The 13,503-nt window shown below is 45.7% G+C and overlaps 1 protein-coding gene across 5 annotated transcripts in view; it reads right to left on the bottom strand.

The window, feature by feature from the left end:
* The window catches only part of DZIP1 (DAZ interacting zinc finger protein 1), a 49,044-nt gene that overhangs the window by 32,764 nt on the left and 2,777 nt on the right, over positions 1-13,503 (bottom strand). For 4 of the 5 annotated variants that reach the window (XM_043477736.1, XM_043477740.1, XM_043477737.1 and 1 more), the window contains exons 5-9: positions 12,852-13,415; positions 9,368-9,452; positions 6,268-6,395; positions 5,616-5,777; positions 3,108-3,245 (exon numbers count right to left, since the gene is read on the bottom strand). In XM_043477736.1, coding sequence (XP_043333671.1) covers positions 3,108-3,245; positions 5,616-5,777; positions 6,268-6,395; positions 9,368-9,452; positions 12,852-13,415 — 1,077 coding nt within the window. The remainder of the gene's footprint in view (positions 1-3,107; positions 3,246-5,615; positions 5,778-6,267; positions 6,396-9,367; positions 9,453-12,851; positions 13,416-13,503) is intronic. The other variant, XM_043477739.1, reaches the window with a different exon arrangement.

Here is a 13,503-nt window from a genome sequence, read left to right as displayed (position 1 = left end):
GAACCTGCCTACCAATGCAGGAGAAATGAGACGTGGGTATGACCCTGGGTGGGGAAGATCCCCTGGAGGAGGGCATGACAACCCACTCCAATATTCCTGCCTGGAAAATTCCATGGACAGAGGAGCCTGGAGGGCTATGTCAATAGGCTTGCAAAGAGTCAGACATGACCGAAGCCACTTAGCATGCACTCATGAATAATGACATCTACTCAGAATGAGAGCTTCTTTTTCAGTGAGTATCTAGGAAACCCAACTATTTGGGTAACATTTTAGCAGCCATTTTTAAAGATGAATACAGTCAGAAATGTTTAATCACACTTGCACTTGGTTTTCATCTTTCACGCTAAGGCAGGGGTCAGCAAATATTTTCTATTAAGGGGCTAATAGAAAATATGTTAGACTGTGGGGGCCAGATGACTCAGTAACTACTACTAGAAATGGGAGAACAGCCATAAGTAATAGGTGAATGAACAGCCACAGATGGTACGTAGTAGCAAGGCTGCATTTTAGTGCTTAGGTGTTCAGTCCAGTCCAACTCTTTGCAACTCCATGGACTGTAGTCAGCCAGGTTCCTCTGTCCATGGGGATTCTCCAGGCAAGAATTACTGGAGTGGGTTGCCATGCCCTCCTCCTGGGGATCTTCCCAACTCAGGTATTGAACCCAGGTCTCCCACATTGCAGGCAGATTCTTTACCGTCTGAGCCATCAGGAAAGCCCTGTGTTTCAATAAAACTTCATTTAAAAAACAGGTGTTAGCCTGCCAACCTAAGAAGTCAAAAGGAAATGTCACGGTTTCTGAGTCTATGGGTTATGAACTGACAGAGCTCACGGGAAGGCCTCAGACAAAAGAAATTCAGGGGGCACCTGAGAGTTTCATAACTGAGTCCCTCAGTTAGTGAGACAGCAGTCTGCTGGGAGCAACCATCGGACCCAATTCCTGATTCCCTACCGTGTACCTGCACCTCATTGGGCAGCTGCGGCAGGCTGTGTGCGTGCATGCAAAATCACAACAGTCATGTCCAACTCTGCGACCCCCTGGACTGTAGCCCTCCAGGCTCCTTTGTCCATGGGATTTCCCAGGCAAGAATACTGGCGTGGGTGGCCATGCCCTCCTGCAGGGGATCTTCCCAACCCAGGGATTGAACCAACATCTCTTATGTCTCCTGCATTGGCAGGTGGGTTCTTCACCACTAGAGCCATCAGGCTGGTAGAGGGCTCAGAGGCAGGTCCTGCCCTGCCCAGGGTTGGGCGGGGGTGGGAAGGAGGTGAACATAACAATGGAAGGTTCCCACATGATGTGCACGTGATCAGGTCCAGCTTGGAGGACTGTGGCATGCATTAACCCAGAGGCCCAGGAGAACTTTCCAGAAGAGATGCCATTCCAGCTGAGTAAGTGACGGGGCCTGAAAAACTAGGAGGTACATGACAAAGAAAGCTGGAACCAGGAGCTTTTAGGTGCTGCTGGTGTGTTGAGGTAGAGCCAAGAACGGTGGGAGATAGCAGGACCGGATGCCCAGGGACTCTGAGTGCTGGTTAATGGTTCTAGAGTTTGTTCTGTGAAAAACGGGGAGTGACCGAAGGATTTTAGGCAGGGTGGTGATGTGGTCAGCCTGGCTACAATGCAGAAGGTAGATTTGGGGGAGAGAGGCAAGACAAGAAGCTGTGGCTGTAGTCCATATTCACAAACACATTTATTTTTTTTTAAATTTTTTATTTTGTCTTGGGGTATAGCTGATTGGGCTTCCCAGCTGGCACTAGTGGTAAAGAACCTGCCTACCAATGCAGGAGACAAAATGGATGCAGGTTTGAGCCTTTGGTCGGGAAGATCCCCTGGAGGAGGGCATGGCAATCCACTCCAGTATTCTTGCCTGGAGAATCCCCATGGACAGAGGAGCCTGGCGGGCTACAGTCCAGGGGGGTCACACAGAGTTGGACACGACTAAAATGACTTAGCACACACACACAGAACTGTTTAACAATGTTGTGATAGTTTCAGGGGAACAGCGAAGGGACTCAACCATTCACATACATGTATCCATTTTCCCCCAGACTCCCTCCCATCCAGGCTGCCACATAACATTGAGCAGTTCCATGTGTTATACAATAGATCCTTGAAAAACACATTTTTTAAAATGACGTAATACTGCTTTTTGAAAAAAATCATGAATTCATAAGCTTTAATCTCTGTTTTTTGGCTAAAAAAAAAATTCTCCTAAATCAGTGTGACCAAAAGAGGCAGGATGAAGCCCGTACTGATTACTGAGGTTCACTTCCAGGTGACTATAATTTACCTGATACGTGTAAAAGATCATCAGTTTACCAGTGCAACTGTATAAGCTCTGAAAAAATAGTCTGTGCTTCAAAATGCCTTTCTATGCCTTTTGAAAGTGGGCCTACATCTGAAACATGAAAAATAACTACTAAGGTAATATGAACTAATTCAAACAGATATCATTCGAGAAAAAAATTAAACAACTTTGCCAGATGTTCTGTATCTGCATCTATTAGTCAATCACTAAGTATCTAATTAGTCAATCAGTAAGTATCTAATAAAGAAAGCTGAGTGCCAAAGGATTGATGCTTTTGAACTGTGGTGTTGGAGAAGACTCTTGAAGAATCCCTTGGACAGCAAGGAGATTCAACCAGTCCACCCTAAAGCAAATCAGCCCTGAATAATAATTGGAAGGACTGATGCTGAAGCTAAAACTCCAATACTTTGGCCACCTGATGTGAAGAACTGACTCATTTGAAAAGACCCTGATGCTGGGAAAGATTGAAGGCAGGAGGAGAAGGAGACCACAGAGGATGAGATGGTTGGATGGCATCACTGACTTGATGGACATGAGTTTGAGTAAACTCCGGGAGTTGGTGATGGACAGGGAAGCCTGGCATGCTGCAGTCCATGGGGTTGCAAAGAATCGGACACGACTGAGTGACTGAACTGAAGTATCTAATGAACATCTATAATGAATTACACATGCAATAGGAGACAAGAAAAAAAGAATTAGTCACTGTCACCATCACTGAAAGAGACACTTTTTCTTAGATGATGCCTCCTATAAATTACTTCACCAAGAAAAATCAGTAGTCACCCCACTTCTACATACCTGATTGTCAAGTAGCTGCGTCACATTTTGGAAATCCTGGGGATGCTGTGGACGTTCTTCTTTAAACTCATGTGCATCTTTTAGCGTGCCTATGTTAGACTTGATCTGCATATTGGACTTCTGGATTTCTGACAATTGCTATAAAATAAAAGTGAAGATCACTGGAAAAATGTTCATATTTCTATAAAGCTGAAACAGAGGGCCTCCCTGGTGGCTCAGTGGTAAAGAATCCGCCTGCCAACGCAGGAGACGTGGGTTCGATCCCTGATCCGTGAAGATCCCACATGCCGTGGAGCAACTAAGCCCATACACCACAACTATTGAGCCCGTGCTCCAGAGCCTGGGAGCCACAACTACTGAGCCCACAGGCCACAGCTACCAAAGCTGGCGTGTCTTAGAGTCCATGCTCTGCAACAAGAGAAACCACTGCAATGAGAAGCTTGAGCTTCACAACGAGAGCGGAGCCACAGCTCTCCCCAGCTAGAGAAAAGCCTGCAGAGCAATGAAGACCCAGCATAGCCAAAAAAGAATTTTTTTTAAATTTTTAATTAAGAAATAAAGACTGAAAAAGAGGACAAAATTGGGGAGCCTGTAGCCACATATCAAAATCTGACTATCCTACAAGACACTGATTGCGCTTCTCTTCACAGTGGTTTTCCTGTTTTACTCCTTCCAACAAAAGAACATGCACAGGGTGAAAAAGGGAAAGGAAAACCTAATTTCCTAATCTTAGGCGATGGGCGATGGGCGATGGGCAGGTAACAGTTGCCAGAAACAGGAATCAGGTGCAGTTGATTGACCGGGTGATTCAGTGAGGAGGCCAGAAGGGGGCGACAGAGGATGAGATGGTTGGAGGGCATCACTGACTCCAAGTTTGAGCAAACTCCAAGAGATGGTGCAGGACACAGAAGCCTGGCATGCTGCAGTCCATGGTGTCACAAAGTCGGACACGACTGAGCAACTGAACAACAACTGTCCAAGAGCTCTGATGCTCAGACCCAAGGGCGGTGATGTGGGGACACCTGAACCAACAGGGAGTTGCCTGAAGGAAGCCCTACAGAAAAGACACAATGAGCCAACCCCATGTTAACTTCCCCTCAACTTTTTATCTGCAAATTACAGCTTATGGAAAAGTTGAAAGGACAGTCTAATGAACACCCACTTCACTGTCACCAATTGCTAACTAACCCTGGGCCACATTTGCTTTATAAAGATACGACAGCAGCTGGCAAACTTTTTCTGTGAAGAGCCAGATAGTATTTGACTTTGGAGACATGTAAGGTCTTGGTCACAGCGACTCAACTCCATGGCGGCAGCACAAGAGCGCCATAGAGAAAGTGTAGAGGAAACAACACAGTTGCATTCCAAAATACTCTCTTGCAGACACACCAGGAGGTCAATTTATGCCATTTTCATGTCATGAAATATCTTTTCTTCTGACTTTGTTCAACCACTTTCAAGTGTGAAAACCTTTCTTAGATCAAGGACCATACAAAATCAGGTGGTTTGCTAGATTTGGGTCCCAAGTCATAGTTTGCCCATTCCTATGAGAGGGTTCTTGAGAGTCCTTGGACTGCGAGGAGATCCAAGCAGTCCATCCTAAAGGAGATCAGTTCTGGGTGTTCATTGGAAGGACTGACGCTGAGGCTGAAACTCCAGTACTTTGGCCACCTCATGCGAAGAGTTGACTCACTGGAAGAGACCCTGAATCTGGGAGGGAATGGGGGCAGGAGGAGAAGGGGACGACAGAGGATGAGATGGCTGGATATCATCACCGACTCGATGGACATGAGTTTGAGTATAAACTCCGGGAGTTGGTGATGGACAGGGAGGCCTGGCGTGCTGTGATTCATGGGGTCGCAAAGAGTTGGACACGACTGAGTGACTGAACTGAACTGATGAGAGGGTTCAGGGCATTTTAGAGAAGGATCTTTGCAGTTTTCCCCAACTACCCCTCTATTTCAGTTTATAAAACATGTTGCCCCTAGAGGGAGCTCAAGAATCTTCCCTGGTCTCCTTTGCTTCCCTGTGACCAAGGCCGCTCCCACAGGAAAGCGGGAGGGGCTACATTTAATCACATCCTGCTCACCCACCTCACTCAGACCAAACAGGCCTGTCTTTCTGGGTCAGCTTCTTTCTGCCACGCTGGGGATCTGTGTCAGTCTTTGTAGAAAGTTCCTTTGGAACTTTGGAAAGCTCCAAAACTTGGGGAAGGGGTTATGGTTTCAGGCTATCGGAACCTAGAGAGTTAAGCAAGAGGGCCCTTCTCTGATCTGACCCAAATGTGCCAAGTGTTCTGACTGGGGTTTGGGGCCAGAGCTCCCGCTCTTAAGGACTTGCTCTGTCTTCTATATGCCCGAGCTCCCTAGACTCTCAGGGAGGATGGGAGTCTGGGCCAGGGCACAATAAAGGAACTTGTGGGTCTGAGAGCCATATTGCCACTGTTACGCCACCTCTAAAAGCCACAACTCTGTCAATGCTATGAGGACTCCTAGGTTTAATACTCACATATTCTAATGCTGAGTTCTTAGAAGTCAGTTCTTTAAACTCCTTCATAAACATTTCCTTGACTTTTTCCATTTCATCAACTAGTTTCTCCTTTTCTTCTTCTTTCCATCTATCGAATAACTTCAGAAATTCTTCCTCTTTTGTTTTCTGCATTTCATATTCCTGAAATTGATTCAATACACGGCTTTAAAAGCTCTGACATGAAGCAAGCCTGCAGAATTTTAAATAAATGGGCACAGCTTCTCCTCACATGGGTCAGTGAGACTTGCAAATTTCAGTTAGGCCTTTCTTTGGTTTGTTTTGCTGCAAAAAACACTGCGTATAAAGGCAGGTCTGTACACAATGATTTTCCCAAACCAAAGGCAGCACACAGCATCCTTTTGTCCTTACATCCCTTAAAGTATAAACACAGAGGTCCAAAGTCTCAAAGATTCCTAGAGACTATACAATCTGCCAAGTGTGAATCATGAAGAAACAGAAAATCTGAACAGACCAATAAGGAGTAAAGAGATTGAACCAGAAATCAAAAGAAACTACCAATAAAGAAAGGCTCAAGACCTGATGGTTTCACTGGTGAACTCTACCGAACATTTAAGAGGAATGAACCCCAGTCCTTCCCAAGACATCAGCGCTTCAGAATTCAGCATCATACCTTAGAGAACCTGACTGCATGGGCAAGCTGTGCAGCCTCGAGCTGAGACTTGGTGAGCTGCAGCTGCTCCTTCAACATGTCGATCTCACTTTGGAGCTTGTCCGTCTGCGCCCTTGTCTTATACTCTGCTGCAACAGAAATATCGCTAAAATACCATCTCTTCGAAACCCCTCAGAAAACTTACGGGGTACAGTGCTACTAGTAAGATAAAGACAAAGGAAACTGCTTTTTCTTGGGACTTTACTCTTTTTCATGCTGCACAAGCCAACTTTACTATGCATTTTCAGCCCTTTGCATCATTGGGCACTGAATTATTTTTAAGCAGATTCTTTCAGCCACTGGGTTGAAGTTGGATTAACCCTGCAGAGGCAGAGTGAGAGCCCATTCAGGGAGCAAAGGAATAATCCTGGGCTCTTCTTCAAGACGCCTGTCTCAATCAGAGAAAGGAAATCAACAGCTTCGACCGCAGGTACCACAATATTGAAATCTCTACGGTCGCCATCTTTCTGGCTCCCACGGAACTCTCCTGAACACCTCATCAGGGCTCAGACAAGCAGAGGCTGGCACTCAAAATGCAAACTTGGGCCACAACCCGTCCACGGGGCAAAAATGAACTACTGAGAAGTTGTAAAAGGAAGCAACAAGTGAAGGGAAGAACACTTATGTTCATGTACTTACATGCAGATGTACACATGACTGAATGGATATACATGTGTCTGTGAGTGTAGACATGAAAGGTATGGAAACCAAAGTAGAAAGTCAGAATCTCAAAGATGACCTGAAGAAACAATACTCATTTCAGAGTCTGAAATACTCTCTGAAACGAGTATGAGATAGAATAAGATACTGAAACAGAAGAGAAAGAAGGTCAGTTTCACACTGAAGAATGATAGGTTAATTTTTAAAAATATTTAATCTTCCCAATTTCTCCAATATACTGTTAAACTGTATCTGCGGTTCATGGCTTATAAGTGGAATTTTATGCTATCCATATTGTTTATACAAAGCTCAGCTGTTTCCTAAATAAATCTATCAGAAATAGGCAGAAATGGAAACAGGCTGACCCAAAAGGGAGGGAAAAGCAGATATAGGTAGTGAGTAACAAGCTAGAAGTATAAACATCCAGGTACCAAAAACATTTAGATCGTAATGAGCATTTCCATGGGTTACTGTGGCAATCTGTAGAATTGCTCTGCTCTGCTCATGGAGAAACAGGCCTTGCATTCTTTGCTTCTGATAACATTTAGATTAGTCGCAAACCTGGTTCCTTGCAAGCCACAGAACCCCTCCCCTCTTCTGCTCCTTCAATTAGCCCCTCTAGGCACTGGTTAGTTCACACTGGCACCCAAACACATCTTAGTATCTGCCACTGCAAATGAGACAATAATCTTCCCTTGGTCCCCCCTTCCCTCCAGATACTGCCTCCTGTCCCTGCTTTCTCTCCCAGCAAACGTTACTGAAATAAATGGCTGTAATCGACATGACCACTTCCTTGCCGGATCCTCAGCTCAGCTCACTCCAGTCAAGCTTTTGTCCCCAGCAGTTCACTGCCGCTATGTTAAGGCCACCAACGGCCATTGGGAAAACAATGGTCACTTGTCGGTCTTCATCTTACTCTGTGCCTCAAGATCATTGGGGATCACTGTCTCCTTCTTGAAACCCTCATGCCCCTTGGTTTCCATGACAACACACTCTCCACTTCCCTCCTGCCTCCATCACTGCTATTTCTCCCTGTCAGCTGCTCCTCCTGGGCTCCTAGTGTGGGGCTGGCCCTGAGTTGCCTTCTCTTTTTAAGTGACCTCATCCAGCCCAGTTCTGCTAACGACTCCCAGGTTTTTATCTCCAGCCTGGGCCTCTACCTTGACCTCCAGCATCCCCACGTGCATGGCGACTGTGTGACTTGAGTGTACCCACGACCCACCCAAATTCCCCATCCTTCTTCCTCCCTCAATGTTCTCCCCTCCTGGTCTTCCCCTCAGTAAACATGATAACCATTCACCCATTTGTACAGGACAGAAGCCCAAGATCATCTTTACTTCATCTCCTGTTCCCACGTGGAGTCATGGAACCACGTGGGTGGTTCCCAGCCCAGCACATCTCTGGGCTCTGCGTCCAGAATAAATCCTCTCCATCTCCCCTTTTCCCACCTCCCGTCCTGGTCCGGCTGCCACCTTCTCTCCTTTGGGCTACCTGTTGCAGCCTCCTCACGCTTCAACCTGCTTCCACCTCCGTCCCTACCGTCTGTCCCCCACCCACTACTAGATGGGTCATGTAAAGGTACAAATTGGAGGGGATTCCATGGCCATCCCATGGTTAGGATTAGTGCTTTCACTGGCAGTGCTTTGGATCCCTGGTCAGGGAACTAAGATCCCATAAGCTGAGTGGCTCAGCCAAAAAAATATAAAAATACCAGTCCAAATTACATCATGTCCGCACTCCTCCAACTTAAGATCCTCCAGTGGCTTCTCATTATGCTGATTAAATCGCCCACATTCCTACCCAGGGCATTTGAGGCCCTACGTGACCTGGCCCCTTCCTAGCCCACCTCTGCTCCACCAAACTTTTTATCTGTTCCCCCAAAACACCAGCCTGCCCTGCCCCCCAAAACACAGCTGACAGTGAGAATTCCCTTTGCCTGAGATCTTCATTTCCTAGATTTTCTGCATGCCGGGATCCCATCATCATTCTGGTTTCTGATCAAATATCACCTCCTTAATGAGGCCTTGGCTGACCACCAGGAGTCACTCTCAGTTCCATTCTCTTACTTTATTTTCTTCATTGCACTTGCCGCCACTTGAAAACATCACTCAGTTGTTTAGATATAACTCCTCCATCCCCTCTATTAAGATGTAAGAGAGCCAGACAGGGTCTGTTTTGCTTATGGCTACATCCTTGAGCCCTAATGCAGTACATGGCACATCACAGGGGATCAACATTCACTTAATGAGTGTTCGAACAAGGACTATGACGCTTTCTTTTAAAAGGATTGAGAGATGCTTTGGACCATGTCTCGCTGAAAAAAGAAAAAGCTACCAGAAATAGTACCTTTATTATAGGGCTAAAAGAAAATAGCTCTTTGAAGGCAGAGCTCACTACTTACCAAGATGCGAATCTTCAGGGTGGCGGCGCTGAATATGACTTTGTAGGAAAGCTTGGTTCATAAAGGCCTTGTCACAAAAATGGCACTGGAAAGGAGAGAGCAATGACTCCAAGTGTCTCTAACAAGTGCCCTTCCACCTAATTTGAATTAAAACCTGGGTGCCTGAAGCACTCCCTCTTGGGGGCTTTTCCCCAAGAGATACCAGCCTGGCAAGTGATGCTGAAAGCATAACTAAAAAGACATTTACAACCAGGGTGTTCGTCCCAAACTGGACACATGGCAGTAAAAACCATCTCAGGAGCCCATCATGGTGGTTTCTGGAATGCCTGAGGCTGCTCCCGTTACAGAGGTGGTTCCCAGCCCAGCAGCACCAACTTGTCCATGACACTCCAGCCATGCCAGCCTTCTTCCTGTCCCTCACACAGGCCAGCTTCAGACACTCTGCATTGGCCAGTCCCCCCGCCTGAATTTTCCCCAGACTTTTCCATGAAAGTCTGGCTCCTTCCCAACATCTGAGATGTCGTTTACGGAGCATCTTCCGTGCTGGGGCCGTGCTGCACGTCCTTAAGACATCTTCCTGGATGAGCCCCCTGCCAGGCCCTGTCTTGTTTTCATCATGGTTCATCTCACCACTTAGTATTGTCAGGTTTAGTTACTTTCTTTGCTTCTTATCTCCTGTCCAGTTCCTCTAGGATCTAGAATGTCAGCTTCCTGAGAGTTTGAACTCTCTTCTCTTTCTTCACAGCTTTATCCCCAGAGCCCAGCATTAACAGATCATTGATCAAAAGCTTAGGAATATGTGGCCTCCTAAAATGAACTTACTGAAAAAAAACCAATTCTACCAATATCTCTATTCTCTACCTTTTAACATAATTTTTAAGCAAAAAAACAACAACAACAACAACAAATCAACTTGTTCATCTATATCCTTCCCCTGGATTATTCTTAGTAAATCCTGGATATTATGTATTTCATCTGTCCATATTTCAGAATCTATCTCCAAAAGGATTTTCTTTAAACACAATCATAATATTATCATCCCACCTTCTAAAATGTGTAAATTCCTTAATTATTGACAAATATCCAACCATTTATTTTTTCCCAATATTTCACACGCCTTAGAAAACATTTTTGCAGTTTTTTAAAAAATAATTATTTATTTGACTGTACCAGGCCTTAGTTGCGGCATGTGGAATCTAATTCCCTGACAAGGGATGGAACCTGGGCCCCCTGCACTGGGAGCACAGGGTCTTAGCCACAGGACCACCAGGGACATCCTTTGCACTTTGTTTTGAATCAGGGCCCAAATAAAGTTATACCTTGCAATTAGTTGTTTTGTCTCTTAATTCTCTGCTAGTCTATAGGCTGAACCTCCAGCTCTCTTTTCCTTATAACTTTCTTGATAAAGAAAATGAACATTTGTCCTGCTGAGTTTCTCTCAGTCTGGATTTTGCTGCTTCAGTCCTACTGTGCTATTTACATGCTCTCCTATTCAGGTTTTGCCTTACGCTTATTCATTATAATTATATCACAAAGACATAGATCACAGGTAACCACAGCTCACTATGAAGAAGCCCCTGAAGATAACAACATCCACTTGTCAGATACTATTTACTGAGCCTTCCTCATGCTATTGGAGAAGGAAATGGCAACCCACTCCAGTATTCTTGCCCGGAGAATCCTAAGGACAGAGGAAACTGGAGGGCTAGAGTCCATGGGGTCGCAAGAGTCAGACACGACTAGCGACTAAACCACCTAAACCAACCACCTCAGGCTATGCATGCATTATCTCATGGGATTCTACTACTAAGGTTCTTGTCTTCCAGATGAGGAAACTAAGGCTTAGAAGCTAAATGACTTGTGCAGAGGAACAGCTGGGATTCAAACCCAAGTCGAATAACTCTGGAGTTGTCACCCTAAATGCTCTCACAGCTCAGCAACTCCACCAAGAGACAACAGCAAGTCACCTAACAGAGGGCAGAGAATGCCTGCACTACATACACTAAGTGGGAAAAGGTGGTGTGGTCTTTCCTACCTCTTCTTGATCACCCCCTGGGCACACCATACACCTACCACTACCGCTCAGAGAGTCTGTTGAGTGGTCAAAGGGTTGGCAGGTTCCACTCATTTGAGAGAAGTGTGCCATTAGTTTATTATCCTCATATATCATTAACATTTTAAAGTCTTCATTTCCTAACCGCTATTTCTATTACAACCAAAAGAACGAAAAAATGTTTATAAACATAAAATTTTTATGTTACAGGTTTTAAGGGTTCACTGCTTAATATCAAAGCCAGGTGTACTTTCTTTAAAGGTTTTAAACAGAACCCATTCTATCTATTTTACGATAATATATTTCTAAAGAACCCTCTCAGCACTATTCATCAATTTTAGTTTTTAAATAGCATTTGTGAAACAAATAGGCAATTATCAATATCAGGTATCATTGATGATTTCACCTAGGGGTTGTGTACCCAAACATTAAGACTTTCTAACAGGATTCTTTCCCAACTGTTCACCTAGTTTAAATACACTTCTCCCAAGGCTCCTGTTGGGATGGTCCTAAGCAAAATTAACCACACTGTCTTCTGCACCTACACCCAGTTCTCCACACTCTCTCCTAAATCCACTAAGGCCTGTTCAGTCCTATTTAGCCAAAATGACTGGAATGTAAGGGTGTGGAATCAATCTTGTCAGTCTATTGCTTACTTTGATATCTTCATCAAGCATTCTTCCTTTCTCCACCTAATTCATAAAAGATACATACGCTGACTTCCTTACACTCAAAAATGACAATATTTATCTTGGGTTCAAGAACAAATAGTTGAAGATTAAGAACAAAAAGACAAGAATTTTTAAATTTTTAAACAGTGCTGTTATACTAGCAAGTATTCTTCTTCTTAGAAAATATATATGTTGAAATATTTAGGACTCTGAAACTCACTGCCAGACGGCTCAACAGTAATAGCATGATACAGAGACAGCGGAAATAAAGCCAATGTGGCAAATGCTAATAATTGGTGAATTTAGTTGAAGGGTATAAGGAAGTCTTTGAACTGTTCTTGCAATCTTCCTGTAAATTTTAAAACATTTCAAAATTTAAAAATGAGGGGGGAAAAATCCACAAGATGTAAGCATTCCATATCATCTGGGGCCCAACCTCAACAGCAATTTGCACCTGGTTTATTTTTCATTACACCTGTTAGGAGGAGGAAACAGCTTCTTGAACCACCAGCTTTTAGATAATTCAATAAAGCACTGCAGACAAGGCTGCTCGTTAAATTATTAACCCCGTGTTAGTCTGCACAAGGTAATGAGCCATGTCATCTGTTGGTTAAAAGTACTCTTTCGCTCAAAGACTACTTTCTCCTGATTTAAACAAATCTTAAACAAACACAAATGGCAGGGCTATAGGAAAGGACTCTCAATATCCTAGCCAGTAGGCGCTGAGGGTTTTACTGGCCAATCGCGAGGCACTTCCCACCTGGTAATAGCTGGCTTTGGCCTCGATCATCAGCTGCTGGGTGGAGATCAACTTCTTCCTGCGTTTACATTCTTCCTTGAGCAGCTTGATCTCGCCGGCCTGCTTGGTGAGCAGCTTCTTGCTGTGCTCGCCCTCAGCCAGGCTCCGGCGCAGCCGCTCCTCCAGGCCGTGCAGCTGCGAGGTGAGAAACTCCTGCGAGTGCAGCAGGTACTCGATGGTGAGCTGCGCCAGGCGGATGAGCTTCAGCAGCACCGGGTCCACCCCCGACTGGCAGTGCGGGCACTTCTCGTCCTCCAGCTTGCAGAAGGTGATGTTCATGATGTTCTCCTGCAACGTGAGCACGTCCACGGCGCCCGCCACCTTGTCCACGTCGATGGCGCTCAGCCGCCGCCAGTCCACGCTCTCCAGCCGCGGGCGGAACTGGAAGAAGGGCAGGGGGCCCGACGCCGCGCCGGGGGGGCCACAGGCCATGGCGGCCCCGCCCGCCGCGGCCGCTGCGGAGGCGTCGGGTCCCTCCAGGCCGCCGGCGGCGGCGAGCGGGTAGTAGACGTGCTTCTGAAAGGGCTGCGGGAAGGAGACAGAAGCGGGGGGAGGCGGAGGGAGCTGGGGGTCTCGCCGCCCCTCCATCGTTTCCCCCACCCCACCCCGCCGC

The sequence above is a fragment of the Cervus canadensis genome, chromosome 9, assembly GCF_019320065.1.
Source record: "Cervus canadensis isolate Bull #8, Minnesota chromosome 9, ASM1932006v1, whole genome shotgun sequence".
In the NCBI taxonomy this organism is placed as follows: domain Eukaryota; kingdom Metazoa; phylum Chordata; class Mammalia; order Artiodactyla; family Cervidae; genus Cervus; species Cervus canadensis.
The sequence above is the reverse complement of the archived record's forward strand: the minus strand, read 5'-3'. Positions and strand labels throughout refer to the sequence as shown.